This window comes from Silurus meridionalis, chromosome 24 (assembly GCF_014805685.1).
Source record: "Silurus meridionalis isolate SWU-2019-XX chromosome 24, ASM1480568v1, whole genome shotgun sequence".
Lineage (NCBI taxonomy): Eukaryota > Metazoa > Chordata > Actinopteri > Siluriformes > Siluridae > Silurus > Silurus meridionalis.
The window spans coordinates 12,901,891-12,925,187 of record NC_060907.1 but is presented as its reverse complement, the minus strand read 5'-3'; the positions used below and the strand labels follow the sequence as shown (position 1 = coordinate 12,925,187).

Sequence of the window (23,297 nt, the reverse complement as noted above, 5' to 3'; positions counted from 1 at the left end):
ATCATGGAGGGGTCTGAAATTTGTCATTGTAGGTGCATGTCCGATGTGAGAGACATATCCAGAAATCACAATGTATGATTTTTTCTATTTATTTGTATGATACAGCTGCAAATAAGTATTTGAACACCTGAGAAAGTCAATGTTAATATTTGGTACAGTAGCCTTTGTTTGCAATTACAGAGGTCAAACGTTTCCTGTAGTTTTCACCAGGTTTGCACACACTGCAGGAGGATTTTGGCCTCCTCCACAGATCTTCTCTAGATCAGTCAGGTTTCTGGCCTGTCGCTGAGAAACACGGAGTTTGAGCTCCTCCAAAGATTCTCTATTGGGTTTAGGTCTGGAGACTGGCTAGGCCACGCCAGAACCTTGATATGCTTCTTACAGAGCCACTCCTTGGTTATCCTGGCTGTGTGCTTGGTCATTGTCATGTTGGAAGACCCAGCCTCGACCCATCTTCAATGCTCTAACTGAGGGAAGAAGGTTGTTCCCAAAATCTCGCAATACATGGCCCCGGTCATCCTTTCCTTAATACAGTGCAGTCGCCCTGTCCCATGTGCAGAAAAACACCCCCAAAGCATAATGCTACCACCCCCATGCTTCACAGTAGGGATGGTGTTCTTGGGATGGTACTCATCATTCTTCTCCCTCCACACACGTTTAGTGGAATTATGACCCAAAAGTTCTATTTTGGTCTCATCTGACCACATTACTTTCTCCCATGACTCCTCTGGATCATCCAAATGGTCATTGGCAAACTTAAGACGTGCCTGGACATGTGCTGGTTTAAGCAGGTTAACCTTCCGTGCCATGCATGATTTTAAACCATGACGTCTTAGTGTATTACCAACAGTAACCTTGGAAACAGTGGTCCCAGCTCTTTTCAGGTCATTGACCAGCTCCTCTCGTGTAGTTCTGGACTGATTTCTCACCTTCCTTAGGATCATTGAGACCCCACGGTGAGATCTTGCATGGAGCCCCAGTCCGAGGAGATTGACAGTCATGTTTAGCTTCTTCCATTTTCTAATGATTGCTCCAACAGTGGCCCTTTTTTCACCAAGCTGCTTGGCAATTTCCCCGTAGCCCTTTCCAGCCTTGTGGAGGTGTACAATTTTGTCTTTAGTGTCTTTGGACAGCTCTTTGGTCTTGGCCATGTTAGTAGTTGGATTCTTACAGATTGTATGGGGTGGACAGGTGTCTTTATGCAGCTAACGACCTCAAACAGGTGCATCTAATTTAGGATAATAAATGTAGTGGAGGTGGACATTTTAAAGGCAGACTAACAGGTCTTTGAAGGTCAGAATTCTAGCTGATTTATAGCTACTTATTTGCAGCTGTATCATACAAATATATATATATATATATATATATATATATATATATATATATATATATATATATATATAGTAACGGATGAGAAAGTACATCATTTTTTTATTCTCGAGTACCTTATCCAAAGTGCTTATTAATTGTTTTCTCATGCATTTAAATAAGCAATAATAATTATTTATATGTTCCTTGTTTTGATTGATTAACATGTACCATACAATCTGATTACGATTGGAATTGATTGATAATAGTTCATGAATCAGAGTCATCAGTTATCACACTGTTTTGTCTCATTCTCAATATAAAAAAATATGAATGTAAATATATAAATGTATTAGCTTTTCATGGGCTTCAGATATCAATATGTGTCAGGATGAAAGACAGACTATTTTATCTGGAACACCAGTACACCTCATTGATGACATTATCCAGTCAGATGTTCATAAGGCCACAGTTCAATGCATATAATTATTTAGTGACAGGTCAAGAACATCCAGTAATGGCCACATAAAACATCAGACTGGACAAAATTCAATCTTAGTGACTGACCATGGTATGGATATTTGTGTTAGATGAGCTTGTATGGGTGTTTCAAATGCTGAGGTCACTGAGCCAGAATAACAAGACTGGTTCAGAGTATCAAGAATCTCTACAGTATCTCAAATAAACAAACTAGCACAACACATAACATAACATAACATAACATAACATAACATAACATAACATAACTGAGGTGAGCAAAAAAGCATTTTAAAAAAAGCACACCATGTTGAACATTGAGGCAAATGGTCTACAATGGCCCAAAAAAAAAAAAAACACATTATGTTTTACTTTTGTGGGAATTTGGATCCACAATGGAAAAACACAAGGCAACATTTTTTTGCTTTGGTTAATAATACAAATTTATTGAGATAATATATTTTTTGTACATGCCTTGGGTGAGGGGCATTTCTTTAGAACAAGGTTAGAAGAGAGAGCAGAGAAGGCCAGGTGACACACAATCTAAAGAGAGAAAAGTTCATACACAGGTAGGGAAGAAGAGTTAAGAGGCTGGATTGTATAGAACCTCATGCACCATCACAACCATACTTCACAGAAACTAAGTTTGCATCCGAACATATTTATTCTTGTTTGAAATTTTTTTGCAGAAATGTAAATCAGCTTCCTAATTTTCGAGTGGTCAGATCTAAAAGAACTTTCTAACTACTGCCCTTTCATTCTATTTTAATCTATTTCTCACCATTATACTACATTAGAATCATCTCAACAATTAGAGCCCCTGCTGAGCCATGTGCATGACCCCACATCCACATTTCTAAGAGGAAGGGGCAGGATTGGGTTTGCCATCGTGGGTGATGGGAATGGTGCGATCTCCATGGCCATAATCTGAGCCACCTGTTTTTGGGCCACAAATGGTGAGCAGGCCATCACTTGAAAGTGTACAGGTGATGGCTGACTGATCAACATTAGAGGGTAGACTGTATCGGCGGCGGAACTCTCGTGAGATGTAGCCATGGTCATCCTGTAGAAAAGGGTGGAGAAGAAAGGAGAAGAAAGGCAGATAAGCAAGGGGATGAATAAATAGCAGAGAATGGATCAATTGCAGGGACTGCAAACCCGAACACATTGTGTTTGTAGGTTTTTCATATACTTATATAAATGTATATATATTTATATAGGTTATACTGTATATCTACAGTATTGTTTAATAATAACATAATACTAACTGAGGACAATTTAATATATGAAGCACAGTCCCTCACAATTTCTGATGACTAATAAAATGATGGCAATTATTATAATTGCTAGACAAACAGCATGAACAAATATGCATATACATATGCTGAGCCAGATCTATGTTAATGTGTTGTTTAACTTGTAAAACATTATCCACAAGGCTTCACCAACTCCCACAGTGACATTCACCTATGACGCAGAGACTACGTCAATCTTGTGAAAACATTCCAAGCTGTTTCTTTTATTATTGTTCACTCCTTAAAACATACATGAAATGTGGATGGGGTGATTATAGAGGGTAAAAAGAATGTTAAATTAAATGACGCAGAAAAGCAAACAGACCGAAGTGCGGGAACAGAAAACATAGGAAGACATTTTTTTGTATGTTTTTAAATTCTAGATTTCTGGACAGAACAAACTATTTATCCACCTTGGAACTAAGTAATTACAAAAGGTTTATTTAGGAATGAGTCTCATGGCTACAAATGATTGCCGTCAATAAAGAGTTAACGTAAATTAATTTGGAACATTTTTTTAAATTAAAAATATAAATAAATAAATAAATAAATACATACATACATAAATAAATATAATTTATTTATTCATGACATCCTTTCTGTACTTAGATTTCATAGCATAAGTTCCATTTGGTGCCCTTATGATTTAAGTAATTTAAAACACTATATTTACATTTTAAACATTTACAAGAATATTTTGTTTTCATGTTGAGTATACGTTTACTAATAATAAACATACATTGCATAAAGTATCCATATTTTTCAGCCCATGTTGATTAGAGTATTAAAAACTTAAAACGTATTGATTTAATTTACATTTAGAACATACATTTTATATTTTTATAGTTGTATTTAACATCTGGTAAGACTGTGGCATTTGTTCCAAAAACAGAAAATGGTATTTATGCCACAGAATTGGGACTCATTGCATTTTTCATATTACCCACTAAACATAAAAAGTATTTTTATTCATACATGCAAATCATTTCAGAACTGTTGATAAAAATAAAGATATTTTGCAGAAAGAACCTGTGGGTCATTTTAACAGTGGTCAAATGCAGGTCCATGTGGGTGGCACACTAAACCTTGTCACCTCAATTTCCTATCCAGCTATGCTTTTAAATCACTTCCATGAAAGGTCCATTATTATTTCATTCATGCTGACGTAATGAATCATATCTAACTAACAATGATTGAACTAATCCATTAATTATAAAGCCACTATAGACCAATACAATCAGAATCTATATTACACCAATTAGATTGTTTGGCATATATAAATGGGTTTATCAATTGGGTTTTCTCTACACAACTGAAGGACCCTTCACGAAATATTGTTGCATTTACATTTACATTTACATTTGCGGCATTTATCAGACGCCCTTATCCAGAGCGACGTACAAAAGTGCTTTAAATCTCTAGTAATGAATAAATCTACACTGCAAAACAACTAGGTAATCATTGGGACAAACAATTTGTTGTTCTAGAAAAAAATATTTGTTCAAATAAAATGAGACTGTATACTGTTCACTAACATAGGCACTCACCTGTCTCTCCCCATGCTTGCCCTGAATCTCCACGTGGTCATCTGACACTTTTACATTGAGCTCCTCAGGGGAAAAGTGCTTAACATCCAGATAAACCATGAACCTGTCCCTGTCAGACCTCACCTGGGAAAATAAGAAGAGATGCAATATATTAAAATAATCTAGTTTAGGTATAATGCAGATTTATAATAGACTATAAACACTGTGGTCTGAGTTAAAACAGCTTTTGAGAACACCTTAGAAATGAAATCATTCCTTCAGCAACAACAATAGCAGCTTCAGAAGGTTGCACTAATTCACACATTAATAGCTTATCGTTTAACCTAATATACATGGAGGCCCAATGCTTAGCATAACTTAAAGTTTTTCCTGCTCCCACTCTTGAACTAGCCCTTCATAATTTAGGTGTTGTGCATGTTGTGAGCAGTGAAAGCCTTTATGACTGAAATAATCCCTGAAATATCTATCAAACCTCTATTTTCTATCCCCTTACCTCAGAAATTCCAGAGTTGGAGGAGTCCAAAAAGCTGCGGAAGAGGGAGTGGCGATAGTAAGGGCTGATGGTGGATGACATGAAAGGGAAGAGGTCATGATCAAATAGACCTTCTGCAAAGAGCTGGTCAAAAAGGCGAGAGGGGCTGTTCAGGGCACGTCTGAACCATGGGTACTGAATGGCAATATCCATAATTACTCAGCTTGATGTTGCTTGGTCAAGCTTGGTCCAATTTTGAGTCTTTGTGTTCGAAAAGACACTCAAAAGAGCCTGCTTAAAAAGAATAAGTGTTGAAAAGGGAGTTAAATGGAGTCTGTGCAAGGATCCAAGCGCAGACAGGGTTGTCGTAAGGTGTGTGCTACCCTGAATAGCCACAGTCTGTCTTTATATAAAGAATGAGCCTGAAAAGAGGGCTTACGATTGGATCCATGTGGAATGGCATGAGCTCATGGAGAGAGTGGTAGAGTCAGCATAATGTACTGATGACAATCTGGCCATAGCTGCCAAAACAAACTTGAGCAGAGAGATGGAAGTAAAATGGCTGGAGAAAATTGGAATAGGTTATAGGTTATGGTTTTACAAATTAAATATCTTGCATCAATATCTATATTAATTTGTAGGCACATGCTTCCTGGCGTTTACTAAAACTGCACACGTGTGAGTTTTCTTCAGTTTTCTCCATTCTCTTACCACCTTGAGAAAGCATGGCAGTAGATAGACTGACTATAGTACATTTACTCCAAAGAAGGATATGTGTGTGTGCAGTATATATATATAAATAATGTAAATAATGCCATGAGTTTGTCAAGCTGTCATTAAAGCTAAATGCAAGTACTTTGGACAATCTAAGAATTGTCAGGTTTGTTTAACACTTTTTTGTTTACTACATAATTCCATGTATGTTTTCATAGTTTGGATGTCTTCAGTATTAATGTACGATGTTGAAAATAATAAAAATTAAGTATAGACCTTCCTAAACTTTTGCCTGGATCCCAGATTTGATGGCAGCCTTTAGATAATCATTGGGACATTTGCCTCACCCATGTAAAGGCTTAACCAAAATGCACCAGTGAGGTCTTTTTTTTTTTTTTTTTTTTTTTAATCAAACAAAGCCCATGGCTCCAACAAACATCAGCCAAATTGACTGGTTGGGTGTTTTTCATCAGGGCATTCAGAGGCTGGATATCATTGGCCTTTAAACCCTGGACACATTTTCATCTTGCTCAGCAGCTTTTGATTGCTCAGTTTTTTCCCCTCAATGGGTTGAACAGTGAGCAGAAGGCAACTGTACCCTGTTGCTAATAAAAAGTCTGCATCCATAGACCTTATGCTTGATCATCCAAAAGGCTTATGACTAGTCTCTATGGTAATTTTTTAAAACCTGGGGCTTAAAAATACAGAACTTTAAAATTAATACCGGAATTAGCAAAAGCTAAAGAAATTTACTATTCAAACATGGACCTTTGCAAGCTAAATAAAATTAGAGTTTCATTTATTTGATGATAAATAAATCAAAAGCTAATAAATCAAACTTTTTAAAATAATTAAATAAATCCACTTCAGAAAGTTACACAATGTAGATTATATTAATGACCAGTTTTAAACCAAGCCCTCAGAAATAAAAACTAATTATTATAATTATTATTATATTATATTATAACTTGGTTTACTGTGTGTGTGAAATTTTTCCACTCACAGTAGTTTTTCAATTCCTAGTACTGACTATGCTCAAGTGTGCTTAAATGTGTGAATGAATGTGTGAAAAGTGTGTGCATGGTGCTCTCTAATGGAAAGACATGGCATCCTAGGAGTATTGCCACCTCACACCCACAGTTCCTGTTACAGACTCCAGATCCACCACAACCCAGATTGGGATAAAAACATTTACTGAAAATGACGCGCTCTTTTATTAGCACATAAAATGGACTTACAGTTATCTCCATTAAAATATGCTGCAGGATCAATCAAATAATTGGACTCTGGACAGCCAAAAACTATTTAAACAATATAAAAACATTACTAAAACATTAGTGGTAATCAGTTTAAAAAAATTTCTTGACAACAAAAAACATTTATCTGGAAAATGACATTTATTCAGATGGGAAAAAATAAGATTTCGCATGATAACACGTATCCAAGTTTTTATATTCACTTTTACAGCATTGTAAACAGCAACATTTAATAAAATTCATGACAATAAAATGCAACATAACACACAAGTGAAAGACAATCTTTCAAAACAAAAAGGATTTAGGACAATGTATTCGAATTAGTTTACCTAAACGTCCTAATTTGAGATTTTATTTTATATGTGAGCAAATAATTATGTATAACAATTTGCAATTTAGTCTGCCTTTGCTCATTTTCTCAGTTCTTTTATATCTTTGACAGATCAAAACCATCAAATTACAAAAGAAGCAAAATCTACAACTCTTTGAACATCAACAATGTTTCACTAATGCCCCAGAACTTTGAGATGACGCTCAGTTCTCACTGCATTCTGATATGGATCGCTCACGTTTCTCACGAGCCGTAACAAAGTTAAGCAGGTCAATGGCTGTCACAACTCCAAATACCATGTGCTTCATTACGGTGGACCCATCTGTTAAATCTGAAAGAAAAGGCCATAATTTTTTTTTAAGAGATAAGGAAACATGGACTTTGTATATTTAAATAAACACATTACCCAAAAAGACAGGCAAAAATAGGAGCGTAGCATTATCATCAAAGCTCCAAGTCAAGTCAAGTCAAGTCAAGTTTATTTCTATTTCAAAAAAAATTGTCTCAAAGCAGCTTTACATAAATCAACAGTTAGGGTGAATGGTGTGCATTTTCCTTGAGAGGAACCAGACTCAAAAGGCTAACCCATCCTTATTTGGGTGACATCAAGAGTTTGATCATAAATCTTTCAACAATACAGAACACTGGAGAGTGAGAACTAACACTATCCATACGTCAGTAATTAAACAAATATTCAGCTTTATAAAGCTCTCATTCACTCTAATTTAAATGTTGCTATTTTACAAATATCTAATATGCCCATTTTGTTTTAGTTCCCAGAATTGTGAGTTTTCAGGTCTTGGATTTGTTGTTGGGCTTGACTTTTAGCAGAAATACTCTCTGCTGAATGAAAACTTTGTTGATAATTATATGTAAACTCCAACTTCCCTTTCACTCTAAAAAACATCAATTAAATGTAGTCACATCAAACTTTGTAGTCTGTCATTATTCATGTCACCCTACTCAACCAAGAGCTACATTACTAGCAACTGCTGATCAAAATTAGTTTTTGAATGTGACTGGGTGCACTTGCTCAACTAATAGATTAATATGTATTTTCTAATGTGCATTGTACCACTGTTTATTTGTTCAGAAGTCAAAAACAATGCACAAGTTTCCATCTAGTTTGTTTTTATCAGATAATGGATTTTGATTCAGGTGTTCGCTTTGAGTACCACAGCCAGCAACAGACTTATTTTGACTTTGATTTTACAATTGGAATCTTTAAATTCTGGTGTGGGTTTAACTGGCAATACAAAAAATCTAGGTATTTTAGATTGAAAACATTTTTCTAAAAGCACATTATGTAATCATTCAGTCATATCAGAACATGTTGCATGTAGGGATTACGAGTGCCAAATATTATTTACCATCAAACAATTTTATGAGCAAGATAAAATGACCGTGCTCATTTGGTTGGATGGTACACTATATTGCCAAAGGTTTTGGGTCACCTGGTCATTAAAATGGTATATGATTTTAAAGCATTGCATCCACATTTAGTCCCAATTTGCTCTTATAATTCCCTTCACTCTTCTGGGAAGCTGATGTATGGGTGTTCACTCAGCCAAAAGGGTGTTACAAAAGGTGGTTACTGATGTAGGTGAGGAGGCCTGGGGTGCAGTCAGCATTTCAATACATCCCAAAGGTGTTCAGTAAAGATGAGATCAGAGCTCTATAGAAGACCACTTAAGATCTTCCTCTCCAATGCATGTAAACCATATCTGCATGAAGCTAACTTTGTGCACAGGGCATTGCCATGCTGGAACAGGTTTGGGTTTCCAAGTTCAAGTGAATGCATAATTTTATTATAGCGCATCGAAAGACGCCTCCAGCTTTGTGGTAACAGTTTGGAAAAGAACCACATACATCAGGAAAGGTCAGGTGACCAATACTTTTGGCAATATAGTGTATATCCAGAGCTGACACATTAACTTTATCCATGGCCAAAAAACTGGCACTAGTGTCAAACAAATTGGTGTCACAATGGCTTAGACAGCCAGGGTAGGCCCTGATTTGTCATGAAGCTGGCAAAGCTGGCATTCAGTCAGCACTGGCATACAGCATGTGAACCAAACATGGCCCGTTTATGGTGGAGATGGAACAGTCTTTAAAACATCAAATAAGATATGGGCCAGTTGTTAAGTGTATTATTTGGCCAAGATGTAAAATATAGAACTGTGGGTCACATATGAGTGACAAGTCTCATCAAACAGTTAGGAAGTAATTTCAGATAAAGTGAACATATTTTCAAACACAAAGCTGTTTCTCCTATTCCGGTTTGCAACATGGTTTTATTGCTCTATCAACAAGGTTTCATCAAAATAATAATTTTCAGGATAAAAATAGTAATTTAATTGTAAAACCCTTAATAAATCAATAATAAATAAATAACCATATTTTCTCTAAACATTTTCATGCACAAGACAAGGCCAATTTTCACACATTTCTTCTCCTATTATGACAAATAAATAAATAAATCTACCAATCAGGTCAAATCTGAAAAAAACACAATAATTCATGGGTTTGCAATTTTAACCTAATTGTAGTGTCACACACTTTTTTGTACCTTTGTCTTTTTGTTCTATTGTCAAAGATATTTTGTTGTGTAATTTAGTTGAAAGTGTGTAATCTTGCGATTTAGCTGGTTGGCTTGGTTAAATGGTTTAAAAAAAAAAATTATCTAACGAGAAAACGACTTTCTGAACCAGTACTGTTGAAGTGGGCGAACACTAATGCACTCTTGAGGTTGCACTTCACAAACCGTCCTGAACTTTTCAACTCTGGAGCAAAGTGACCAAACCAAAGTTTGGTAAGTGATAATTGAATTTTTTTTTAAATATATATTTAGTTTGACATTGCTTTTTTGGATTGTAGAGCGAGTACGAGTTAACTTTGTCAGAAAGTTCAATGGCATAACCACTTGACAGCTGCAGCCACAGAAAAGGAAATCGAAGTATTTTTCATCTGGGTCAAGGGTGTGTATAAAGTGGCTAGATTAAGGTTTTATTGAGGGTGACATATGAAACCCACTTGTTATTTCCTACATAGGAACAGAATCAGGCCAGATATAGTTATAAATTTGGCTGAGATATTGCTATGCCACGGACCATGTGTGGCCTGAGTTCTAGAAACCAGAAATGGTCCAGTCATGAACCATAATTCATTGCTGTATTTGGGCGAATGGGATGTTTGGCCCATCGCTGGGCCAAACCTATTTTGCAATGTGGGAGTGGGCGACAATTAATTTTCCAACCAGCATGTTGTGCAAGACACAAGCAGTAAACTATTTTAACCTTTGAATGTCCTAATCTGGGGAATATATATATTTTTTACTTAGTATGGGGTAGAAATGGGAGGCCAAAATGTTTTAAAATACCGAGCACTTACACTGAATCTGCTCGTGCACCACCAGGGCAAAGTGATCAGTCTCCAGGATGCGAGAAAGTTTTCCAAGGTTATCGGTTAGACAAATCTGGGAACAGGAGACTTCATGTTAGTAATTCAGGTATTTGCCTAGCATAACACTGGCCAGTACAAGGCTAATAAAGAAATTTTAATAAACCTGTTTGAACTGTTTGTAGATCACTTTGCTGACAGGATCAGATGGTTTGATCTTGCCAGCCAGCAGAGAGGCCAACATGTTCCCCAGTGTGACCATACCAAGAATAACCCTAATACACCAGAGAGGAAAAACAGGTCAGTCATTTTTAAAAGTAATTTACATTTAGTTACTCTGTAGTAGTTTTAATAGTGTGTGTGTGAGATATCTATATATTACACACACACCCCGTTAATGGCACCCCAAAAAATGCTATTTTATGTATACAGTACTGTATTAACAGTTTTCTTAATTTTATTATTAATAAATGACATTATTGCAAACTAAAACTCCATAAAAACAATTCCCTATAAGTCTATCATGCAATCAGCAAGAAACTGGAAAAATCAGCGAATCAAATGACTGGCAAATGCAATTCTGCGCTAAACTGGGGGCATTAAATTTAAACCGCGTTAAAGCACGGGATTACTGTATATATTATAAATTAAAAAATTAAGTTCAACGGCAAAATTACAACTTTCAAAGCAATACACATTTATTTATGACATCCTTTTATTACTAGACCAGAAAATAATTTTTAATCATTAAACATTTGTTTTACTTATGCATCAAGTCTCAAATCACTAAAATTAAAACCGTCCATGTGGAAACATAGGAAAAGTTTTGTTTGGTGTCCTGATGATTTACGTAATTTAAAGCACCATAATTACTTTAAAACATTTAAAAGTATATTTGGTCTTCGTGATCTATATTGAGTGTCGTTTTACTAATAATAAACGTAAATTCGCATATATATGCTCATGCTGATTAGAGTATTAAAAACTTGAACAGTATTAATTTACATAATTACTTAAGATTTGAAAAACTTGTCATTTAAACAGTAATTTGTTTTATCAAACACACACACATTTATATATCTGTATATCTTTGTGTATGTCATATTGTTTGAATTACATGTTTTTCAAATCTTAAGTAATTACCATTTAAATTCAGTGTTCAAAAAACATTCTGCACCCCTAGCATTAATGTGTATATGTGTGCGAGTAAGACACCCACCCAGCCTCATCTACAACTGGTGCTTGGTCAAATGCCTTTTCTTTCAAAATCTTGATGGTTTTTTGACAGCTGACTGTGGGCAACACAGTGAGAGGAGCTGAAAGGTTTAAACTCTGTAATCTGAGATTCCACCACCTGAGAGAGAGAAAGAGAGAGAAATCCTTGTTTAAAGTGCTTTTTGTTTAATAGCTTCATCTGAAATTTTCTAAAGCTACTTAATGCACATAACTGATATCACTTATGTGTAACACCATAAAGCATGCAGTGCTTACCAGGGCTTCCTAACCATGAAGTCTTCTGCAGTGAGGAATCCCTTTTGAAACATCCAGTTGTCACTTAGGAACTTGGACCTAAATTGTAAAAAATATTAATTATTTTAGAACAACAAGATACACATGCACAAAGTTAAAATAACAAAAGCAAAAAGTAACTATGGCAACTCATCGAAAAGATCTTTTTATATTTACAAACCACCATCAAATTCAAACCAAATAAGTGGAAACAGTGTAGTTACATGTCATCCTATGGTTAGTTATACAAATATATATGTTAAAAATAAATAAAGATTTTTCGATTGGGGAATTTTTGATGGTTTTACCTAAGAAGGTAGAACTTTAATCGTGATTGGGTTAATCCTTTCTATATGCAAAAAAAATAAAAAAAAATCCCACCAGATTATTATTTGAGAAAGATTAAGGATAAAGGGACAAAAGACATGAACCACACAAAGATTTGGTGCTTATTGTCTAATAATATCCTTAAAAAAAAAAAAAAAAAAAAAAAAAAACACACCACACACATGTATACATACATATTTATATAATAGCAAAAATAGTAAAAAAAACAAAAACAAAAAAAAAACTGATCTCAGCTTTTTTGCTATTATATATATTTTTCCATGTCTTTTGTCCCTTTATCATTAATCTTTCTCAAATAATAATCCTGAATCATCCCTCATTTTCTCTGAGACAACCTAGAATTTTTCTACTCACATGTAGTTGCGAATAGAGTCAGGAAGAATGACCACACAGCGCTGCCCTTCTTTCAGCTCTTTAGCCACCTTCACCGCTGCTGCCATGGCTGTGCCTGAACTGCCACCTAAAGACATAAGGTATAAAACTATGAATAACGTGAAGGATTGAGGCTAAATTGATTTTCACTGTGTGTTATTGATCTGGGGAAAAAAAAAAATTCATCAAGTGTCTACTTTTCAGGGAAACAATTCAGTGTGTACTGTACCACAAAGCAGGCCCTCGTCTCTTATGAGCATACGAGCCATTGCAAATGACTCCTCATCATTGGATTTGTACCAGTTGTCCACCACCTTTCAAAAAAACACACACACAGGCACAGGGTTAAAAATTGCTATCCAGTAATCTTCACTTGAATCCTATAGAATTACCGTAATTTCCGGACTATAAAGCACACCCATATATAAGCCACACCCACTGAATTTGACAAATATTTTTATTTTTAACACAAATAAGCCGCAGGTGTCTACACTAATGCTTTAACGAAAGACACGTTACACACGGTGTAACGGGTGAAATATGTTGCGCTTCCTTTAGGAGCATAGCGGTATTTTGGGAATAGCATGCCACTGCATTTTTCCAGTATTACTGTGTGTGTTCAAGACGAGGATTATGTCATTATTATTTTCTGATGCTCATTTCTAAGTTTCTTTGACTAACCTGTAACGCTGTTGCCAAGAAAAATAAAAAAAGCACGAGTTTTGGAAACCTGTCTGTGCTTATATGATTTCTGTTGCAACTGGAGTTAGCGAGCTATCCCTTCACCCAGACTCAACGTGTTACAACGGCTTGTATCTAAACAGTAGCCTACCAAGAAAGTCATTGTTCACTGTCCTCCTCCTTCCTTTCACAACTATTTCTCTCGGGAGTTTATCTTTTGGCATCGTCGTGCGTTTAAAAAAAAACTTTTTTTCTCCCGATGCCGTGCAGCTCAGAACACAGGTGAGGTGCGTTTTTTCGTTCGGAAATTTCATTGGTCTAATGTTATGTCGCTCAGTTTTTTGGCTTGAAGTTTGTGAAACCGGAAAAAACCCAGGAAAAATTCATAAATTAGCCGCTTCGTTGTTTAAGCAGCGGGGTTCAAAACGTGGGAAAAAAGTAGGGGCTTATAGTCCGAAAAATACGGTAGTAATAATTAAACCTGCGATTTTCAATGAAACAGAACTTAATGCAGAGCATATAAAAGACACTCTAGTAGAAATCAAATACTAACTCAAAATAGGTGACTACAATAAGTCAACAAATGGCCAAACAAAAGAACAATATAAAAACACAAGTACATAGTATTCTGCATGTTTGAAGGATCTGGTCTTTAACTGCCAGAGAAATTAATAAATTAACATTATATATTTTTCAAAATCATAAGGACACTGATATTTTAGGGGAAAAAAGAAATCAAAGAAGAAACCAACCAGGTTTGAACCCACAGTCTAGCAAAGAGATTAAATAACAAATATGAGATGTTCAAAAACATCCTGTACTTAAGTAAAAGTACAAATACACTGCTTAAATAGTACCTCAGTAAACATAAAATAACTCCTCTTGTGCTCTAGGATTAAACTAAAAGTACTGATTTACAAGAACTACAGTTTAATTATCCGACCTTTAAAAAGCAGGAGGTTTTTCTTGTTGGGGTCACAATGAGGCCCTTAATCCAAACAAACTTTCATGAGAAACAAAAATGTTATGGTTTTACAATGTGAAATCATTTTACGTACAAAATGTATTCATGTGTATTTACTCCACTACATATTTCACACTAAAATGCACTAAACCAAAAGGTTCCCAAAATCTAAATATTGTGATAGAGTACAGATATCAAAGATTTTCTGGACTATAAGCCGCTACTTTTTTCCCACGTTTTGAACCCCGGTTTCACAAGCTTCAAGCCAAAAAACTGAGCGATATAACATTAGACCAATGAAATTTCCAAAAGGAAACGGGGAAAAAAAAAAAAAAAAAAAACGCGCACCTCACCTGTGTTCTGAGCTGCACGGCACAGGGAGAAAAACTTGATTTTTAAACGCACGACGATGACAAAAGATAAACTCTCTAAAGAGAAATAGTTGTGAAAGGAAGGAAGAAGACAGTGAACAATGACTTTCTTGGTGGGCTACTGTTTAGATACAAGCCGTTGTAAGCGTCGAGTCTGGGTCATGGGAGAGCTCACTAACTCCAGTTGCAACAGAAATCATATAAGCACAGACAGATTTCCAAAACTCTTGCTTTTTATTTTTCTTAGCAACAGCGTCACGGGTTAGTCAAAGAAACTTAGAAATGAGCATCAGAAAATAATAAGGACATATTCCTCTGTCTTACACACATGCAGTAATACTTGCGGTGGCAGGCTATTCCCAAAATGCCGCTCTGCTCTTAAATGAGCCACAACATATTTCACCCGTTACACCGCGTAACAGACACTGTCTTTCGTTAAAGCCTGTGTAAAGCTCTTTAGTTTCAGTGTAGACACATGCAGCTTATAGACAGGTGCGGCTTATTTATGTTCAAAATAAAAATCTTTGTCAAATTCCTATAAATATAAATGGCTTATATAAGGGTGCGCTTAATAGTCCGGAAATTGATATATGGTACTTAAAAACTTGATTTGGAGCAATTAGAGAACCGTTAGTATTTCTAAAAAAATCTTTATTTAGAAATGTATTTCTTTATTGTTCAAACTATATCCATACTTCCCACCATGTTTTGCAAAGTCACCATACCATTTGGGATCTTATCCAACATCGTTATCTAAAAGAGCTATTTTTAAAAGTGGGTGTGTGTTTACATATGGGTGTGTTTGTGTGTGTTTATGCAAGCATTTACTCACAGATCTGTCAAGCACAGTAGGAATGAAGTCGTATCCAATGCCCTCCACCTCATACTGTGTCTTATCACTCTGGTTTAGCTCCTCTGGTTCAGCCAGAATGGATCCTTCTGGGTCCACACCAATAATCTGACAAAACAGAGCCTTTCTTGTCTTTATCCATTTAAAAAAAAAAATCCAGTCACTTTTTTTATTTATTGTTAGACTACTTTGGTTGAAAGGCTGTATTCCTTAGTTTTTATAGCTACAGAATATGAACTTTGCTTTTTATTAGTGGAAATGCCATAAATGTATGCAAACGTATAGTCAGCATGACAAGATGGTATGATGCAACCTGATGGGTGTTTTAACGTTTGGAGAAATTTCATGTTATCAGTTACAACAGTAAGGTCACTAACCTCTCACCACAATAGCCTTTTTTTCCTCGAACACAGCTTACTAAGAAACCTTTAACTAGTTTATTTTAAATACACAATCTGGTGACCTCAAACTAAATGTGTTAAAATTCACCTTAATGTTGGGGCATTTCTCCTTCAGCTTGCGGGCTACACCAGTAATGGTGCCTCCAGTGCCAGCTCCTGCTACGAGCATATCCACTTTTCCTATGTAAACAAAGAGATCGTCGATGTACATTTTACACAATGTATTCACCATTTAAGTTAATAACACTGTAAAGGGTTGGAAAAAAATATATTTCTTTAACAAATAAAAACGCAATGGCTTGGTTTTGGAAATTGACACCAACCGTCACACTGCTTTAAGATTTCCTCAGCAGTGGTGTCGTAGTGAGCCAGGGGGTTGCTGGGATTGCGGTACTGGTCCAGGATGTGGGAATTCGGGATTTCGTTCTTTAGGCGCCAAGCCACACCCACATGGGACTCTGGTGAATCAAAACGGGCGCTGGTGGGTGTGCGGACTATCTCCGCACCCAGAGCTCTCAACACGTCCACCTAAACACAAAATGTTTAGTTTCTTATCTACTATCTGTTAATACACTGCAAATCAACGATTACACTTCTGTAGATGGTCATACCTTTTCCATACTCATTTTCTCAGGCATGACGATGATGCAGCGGTAGCCCTTCACAGCAGCAGCTAGAGCAAGGCCAATACCTGTCAGAGACATTGGGTACACAAGTCAAACTACCAAAATAATAAATAATAACGGCATTATCCGATTTCAGCACTAATCACACACTAATGCACATGCACAGATTACCAGTATTTCCAGAAGTAGGCTCTATAATTGTATCTCCAGGATTTAGGATGCCTGCTCTCTCTGCATCCTCGACCATCCGCAGACTGATCCGGTCTTTAACACTGCCACCAGCATTGAAGAACTCACATTTTGCCACTACATGAACACACAAGCACACAATCTAAAACTGCTGAACTAATTGAATATTGCAATGTGCTATTTTTCAAAGAAAGTAGTCTTGACTTCCTACTCACACAGCTCACACTTGAGTCCGTAGGTTTTGTTGATTTTGTTAATGCGTACCATCGGTGTGTCCCCAATTTTACCAAGGATGTCGGGTAAAATGCTCGGAACTATTGTCCTTTGAATGGTAAAATAAACAAATAAATAAATATGTAATTCAGTGAGAGCATACTATGGCTCTCACAATGTATTAGTTACTTAGAACAAGAATGTATTAGAACAAGTAGTAATACTTTACTTGTGTGGGGCCAAACAAAAACTATAATATACTGCATATACTATTGCAGGCTGAGAAATAGTTTGAATGTCTGGCAGGTTAAAACATGCAGAAACTTAAGTTATTTCATTAGCTGAATCACAAAGAAAAACATTAGCAGCCTGCTCTTTCTGGTGCAACAGGCTTGACAAATGTCATAAATGGAAATGGTAAAAGGAAAACTAAAGAACTTTAGAGGCATGACCTGCAATTTCTAAAACTAGTTTTTAAAAAGTGTAATATCACAAAGTGTTCAATAAACACATGGCTCTCTCATTTCAGGTCTGCATTAACATTTTCCTAGACGAGACAAGAAAATACTTATTTTTTTTACTAGTTTTAAATGAGCAGTACATTGCGTTATACAGTATTTTATCTATACATCTTGTACACACATCTATGTGTGGGTTCTGGTAGTTGTTTTCTGTGGAAATGCTGTTCCTGCTGCTTTCCATTTAATCTTAAAACACTTACCTGCCAGATTATTAATTTGAGAGTGCATTGTGAAATGAAGAAAGGTTTACATAGAATGTTGTGCTTCCATTATCAGCCTGCATTTTCTGGTACCATATGATCTTTGCTAATTTTTCACTCGAGCATTTAGAACATTTAGGAATGATTGGTACTTGGTGCATGAAGTGTTCCCAAACAAAGCAATCATAATTAATTTATTAACACAAATTAAATTTACCAGAGAATATTTTTTTACAGCATTTACATCTAGAACCTGTGTAGTTCAAATCCTATCAAAGCTATCCAACAACCTGCTTACAAACCGAAAACTTTCAGCTACTGAACTGAGGTAATCTGAATAATGCTTACCCAAGGGTATGTGTGTGTGGGGAATCAGTGGGAGCTGCTCCCAGGCGCCATGTGCACTTGCTAGGAAGGTCAGGACGTATCCATTTCTCGATATCAATCTCGGTGTTTTCGTTCCCCTTTTTCTGGAAGGGTCCATCATTAACGCTGGTGTTGCTGTTGGTCATTTTGCCAGCAAAGGGGCAGACAGGTTTGGAAAGATCATTCTCTTTAGTGGAAGGCACTGAAGGCATAATTCCCTGCAAAAGATAAAAAGAACAGTTCTTTTAAACCAACTGAATGAAAGATGCTACAAATAAATACAAACTTTAGGAAAAAATTTAGTTTGGAGACTCTTCTTACTAATTACATTAATCCCTCTGGCCTAAAATATAAAACTGCCAGGAAACTTGGGAAAAAAGGAGGAAAAACTCAACACCTTGCTATACTGTATAACAGCTTTACTAGGAATACCAGGAAAATTACATCACATCTTTTACCCAGTTTTAATTCACAGTATGTTTATTTATGCATCCAGGTTTATCTTAAAAATGTGTAATTTTTCTCTCTTTTCCATAAATATTGTTGTGTATAATATCCCCAGACCAGAAAATCAATAAAATCTAATTGAATACTGAAACTGTTATTTTTCAGATAACCATATGTCCTAGTACAAATTCACAGACCTAGAAATGATCAGTGACTGGTGAAAGGGGTTAATCCTTGTTCAGCCTGGGTCAGATATAATGGATGGAAACTGACTGAAGGGAAATCATCTGAATTAAGCACACTGTTACAGCTGTGCAAACTAAATACGCTGCGCTCAGGTCTGAGAAAACACATCACACTTGACTACCTTGACCTGAACTGACAAGGCAAGGTCAGCACATCTGTGTCTACCTAAACAATTACTTTTAAAAGTGAAATCAAGCACTTAGGGATAAATTTAAGCATCAATGATAATATTGTGCACAGTTGTTAACGTATAAAGTTTGTTTCTAAAATCCTTTATTGGATTGTGAATGCAGTGCAACAATGCATGCAACCATATGGAAGTGAACCATAAGTAACACCCTATGAGAAGCACACAGCAGCTGTTTATACAGATTGGGAAAAACACATTACACTGTTCAGCATGCCTCGTCTCCTTAGATATACACACACCAATGCGCATTTTAAGACCGAGTAGAACAGTAAAATCGCAGCTCTGCCCTAAAGTATGAAAATGTATATCTGGACCAGTATAACAAATTAGGTTTGTGCCATGGCAGTGTTATTAGAAAGTTTTAACTCCGTTTAACAGCCACATACGAATACTACACTGTTTTCAGTAACTTAGAGTTCATTGTTTCCTCTATACACCTTTTCTGCTATTTGCTTCAACATGCAGCATTAAATGTTCCTGAAAATTATCTTTTATTTACGAGTTAAAACAAAAACTGATATTAATATAACTGGTTATAATTGACCCGACACAAATATAAAACGTTTTTACAAAATCAGTAAAGTCCCCCTGCGACTTCTGCATGGGAACCAATTGCTAATTCTTCACAGGAATAAAGAAAATATCACGTTGTAAATCATAAATGCGTTACATTTCCTTTAAGACACAGCTAGTGCTATTTTTGCCTACCATTACTAAGTAATCATCTTGAGCACTTCTTGGTATCTGCAACTCAATACTGCACAGGAACAGACATTGGAAAGGGAATGAAATTAAAGACACAACCTTGCTATAGCTAATGAAATAAAAGGCATTTATGTTCATGGATAGTGTAATATGGCATAAAATCCTTACCTAACCCAAAGTCTTTGAAAAAAACAGAGGACTTTAAAAGTTCAAAATGTAGATTTACCACTGCGTCACGACTGGCCTTGCCAGCGACCCAAAGCAAATACACAGACTGTTTGATGCCCCAGCTGTGATAAGTACAAGCCAAGATTCTGAAGTTCTACAACACATCTAGTTAAACTGCATACATTACAAATAATAATAATAATAAAAACTTATGTCTTCTTTTATCACAAGAGCTCTACTCAAATACATGAAAATTACATTTTATACTGTATTAGTTTATCGTTTTTAGTTTAATTAGTTTATAGGATTACAGTCTTGACGACACCCAATAACAGGTTGAATTTCAGCCTCAGTCAGTAGGGACAACTGGATATTTGATTTATTCCAATGGATCAGACACGATCTGCTTTTGAACTTGTGCAGACGTCTAACCAGGAGCAGAAATGAAATTCATTAATTATTTTGAACTTGAATTTTGCTTACAGGTGAAGGAAAGGTAATTAGCAGTTAGTTTTACACGAGGAGGTGTGCTAGTGTTATTTGTAATAGATTACGTATACTTTATATACATATAAAATATATACGTACGCATATATTTTAAATTGTTAATAATTAAATTAATAGGCAAATAGATGCATTCATTGGGGTTGAAAGGAACACACTGGTGAGAGCAGTGCTGAATGTGTGTGAGAAAAGGCCTCCTTGAGTGGACTTTGCAAACTGGGTCATATTTTAGCTAAATATTTCCTTAACCTGCTTGTTCCCAATCAAAGATCTCCACTTCGATTCAGTTTGTAGTTAAAACATAATTTGTCTAAATTATGTGCTCCCAAGAGCCAATATGTAATGACAAGGTGTGTGTGAGTTCCAGTCAATGTCCTTTAACCACGTTGACCCATAGCTCCAGTCCAGTATGCATCTCTTACAATAGTAAATCAGTGCTTTAGAGTGTTTTCAGACCATGATTCTGCTCCACCTAGATTATGTGGTTGCTCAAACAGGCTTGTAACAGGGTGTAAATATTTACCAGAACAAACCAACTTTTGGTGAAATAAGACTTTGGAGCATCAATTGTTGTTTATTTTGAGTTAAACATTCAACACCAGTACTCTCTCAATTATTTCCTAATCTCCTTCAGAGTGGATGCTCAAAATACTAGTTACAATTTAAAATATTTGGCAAATTAATCAATCATTCGAAGCAAATGGCAGACCTACACCCAAAAACAAACAACACTACAGCCAGATTGTTTCCTATAGTTTTTTTTCCACACAGTACACAATCCACCATGACATTAACATACTGCAGGAGTAACACTTCCCACTTGAGCGAAACAAGGAGGGCTTTAGGACCCGGGAATCAAGGAAAATTCGCCATGTGCGTTTCAGGAAACAACGAGAATGTTGAAATCTGTGAATACTAATTTAACTAATTAAGCAATTTAACTAATTCATGCTAATAAAATAACTTCCCGAAATATACCGAGAGCAGCTCAGTGACTGCATACACGTGCAGTAAATGTCCTTCCAATGCCATCATGAGATGATGAAACTCTGGAGTCACCACAACGTGATTTTTCATCAGGCTCTTACTAATAGGTCTCACCAACATACCAGATGTATAAATAAAACGAACACTGCCATACTGTATATCAATATAAAACTGTATATAATACTACTAAAAAAAGCATTAGAGTATGAAGCATTGTTAATATTGTATGCAATCAGATATCAGCCATAAAAACCTTTAGTAATTATATACATAATATAAAATATGATTTTCCTAAATGTTTAGCATATCAAAAAAAGCTGGTTTACCTTTACAGTCGGATATCAGCGATATTGATCAACAAAAAGACACACCGACTCTGATCTCAACAGAATGAACAGACTACACAGGAGTATTCACATTTAAAGAGAAGGGGGCCGGACGGTGACGTCACGCCCCAGCAGGAAACTAATTTCCCTATGTGTTATGGCTATTTTATTAATTTGACCTCAAAACTACTTGTAGTAATTGACCGTTTTTACCACCTATCTAAAATCGTATTCAGATCCCGAATTTGCGATGCATTTTGACCGCTTTTTAGCGACAATCTAGCAGCGCTCTCATTGGTCTAAAGAAAGGCGTGTATAAATTACAATGAGGCCACGCCCACATGATGAAATCAGTCATGGAGCTATAGCTCAACATAGAGCCACATTCAGTACACAGGGTATTAACCAACAGTGTGTGAAAGATGTATTTGTAAGCTTTTTAATATTAGATTGATGTTTTAGGAACTCCCCTACCACATACTGTACCCTATATGGCCGAAAGTTTGTGGACACATGCCCATCAGTTCCATATACCTTAATCCTTCTGCAAACTGCTGCCATGAACACGATTGAGTTGAATGTCTTTAAATATTTTTGGAGCATTACAACTCCCCTTCTTCGGAATTAAGAGAATCGAACCTGTTCCAGCATGACAATGTCTGTGTGCACAAAGTGACCTCAATGAAGACGTCTTTTGCTGGAAATGCAAAAACTTGATTGTCCTGGATAGAGCGCTGATCTCAACCCCACTTAACACCTTTACAATTAACTGGGATGCTCATTCCACCCCAGGCTTTCTCAGCTGACAAAAGTGTCTGACTTCACTAATGCTCTGATGTATGAACGAGCACTAATCCCCACTCCAGACTGTAGTAAAAAAGCCTTTCCAGATGAGTGGACGTTATTATAACAACAATGATGGACAAAATCTAAAACAAGGGATGTTTCAGATACAGGTTACATTCAGGTGTTCTTAAAACATTTTGCTATAAAGTGTAGACATTTATTTAATGTAGCACATCTATATACAACATTCGCTCCACAATCACTTATAGAAACACCAGTTTGCTGTTAATCATTAATCATTTTCAGACCACAGTGTTGCTGCTGGCTGGATATATTTATTGGGAGACAGTTCTCATCTCAGCAATGGAGCAACATTATTTAATTTGCAAAGCTCAACAAAACTAAGTAACTTTCATGTTAAACATTGGGATTGTGTTTCATAAAGGTATGCCATTACACTTCAGCCAATCTTGGGATAATAGAACAAAGTTTGTGTTTATATATAGCATACAGAGATCTGGCATATTA

At 36.0% G+C, this 23,297-nt stretch overlaps 2 protein-coding genes across 2 annotated transcripts; both read right to left on the bottom strand.

Moving 5' to 3' along the window:
• Window positions 1-2,210: 2,210 nt before the first annotated feature.
• Window positions 2,211-5,514, bottom strand: cryaa (crystallin, alpha A). Its single transcript, XM_046837727.1, has 3 exons — window positions 5,121-5,514; window positions 4,628-4,750; window positions 2,211-2,848 (listed from the first exon to the last, which is right to left on the bottom strand). Exons 1-3 carry the CDS (start codon window positions 5,310-5,312, stop codon window positions 2,642-2,644), a joined length of 522 nt encoding a protein of 173 aa, XP_046693683.1. The 5' UTR covers window positions 5,313-5,514; the 3' UTR covers window positions 2,211-2,641.
• A 1,677-nt stretch (window positions 5,515-7,191) lies between these two features.
• Window positions 7,192-22,231, bottom strand: cbsa (cystathionine beta-synthase a). The gene is made up of 15 exons (XM_046837896.1): window positions 21,984-22,231; window positions 18,393-18,628; window positions 17,326-17,432; window positions 17,093-17,227; window positions 16,907-16,986; window positions 16,619-16,823; window positions 16,384-16,475; window positions 15,877-16,002; window positions 13,258-13,342; window positions 13,011-13,116; window positions 12,291-12,368; window positions 12,019-12,153; window positions 10,966-11,074; window positions 10,791-10,875; window positions 7,192-7,731 (listed from the first exon to the last, which is right to left on the bottom strand). Exons 2-15 carry the CDS (start codon window positions 18,620-18,622, stop codon window positions 7,604-7,606), a joined length of 1,701 nt encoding a protein of 566 aa, XP_046693852.1. The 5' UTR covers window positions 18,623-18,628; window positions 21,984-22,231; the 3' UTR covers window positions 7,192-7,603.
• Window positions 22,232-23,297: the final 1,066 nt, after the last annotated feature.

What these genes read in the sequence shown, in the direction of transcription:
- cryaa (XM_046837727.1), bottom strand. Translation starts at nt 5,312, where the DNA reads ATGGATATTGCCATTCAGTACCCATGGTTCAGACGTGCCCTGAACAGC. An exon ending in CCAACTCTGGAATTTCTGAG is followed by an intron (nt 4,751 to 5,120) that starts GTAAGGGGATAG and finishes TTATTTTCCCAG; the next exon opens with GTGAGGTCTGACAGGGACAG. An exon ending in GCAAGCATGGGGAGAGACAG is followed by an intron (nt 2,849 to 4,627) that starts GTGAGTGCCTAT and finishes CCTTTTCTACAG; the next exon opens with GATGACCATGGCTACATCTC.
- cbsa (XM_046837896.1), bottom strand. Translation starts at nt 18,622, where the DNA reads ATGCCTTCAGTGCCTTCCACTAAAGAGAATGATCTTTCCAAACCTGTC. An exon ending in CCACACACACATACCCTTGG is followed by an intron (nt 17,433 to 18,392) that starts GTAAGCATTATT and finishes TACCATTCAAAG; the next exon opens with GACAATAGTTCCGAGCATTT. An exon ending in GGTGCACGAGCAGATTCAGT is followed by an intron (nt 7,732 to 10,790) that starts GTAAGTGCTCGG and finishes CTTTTCTTTCAG; the next exon opens with ATTTAACAGATGGGTCCACC.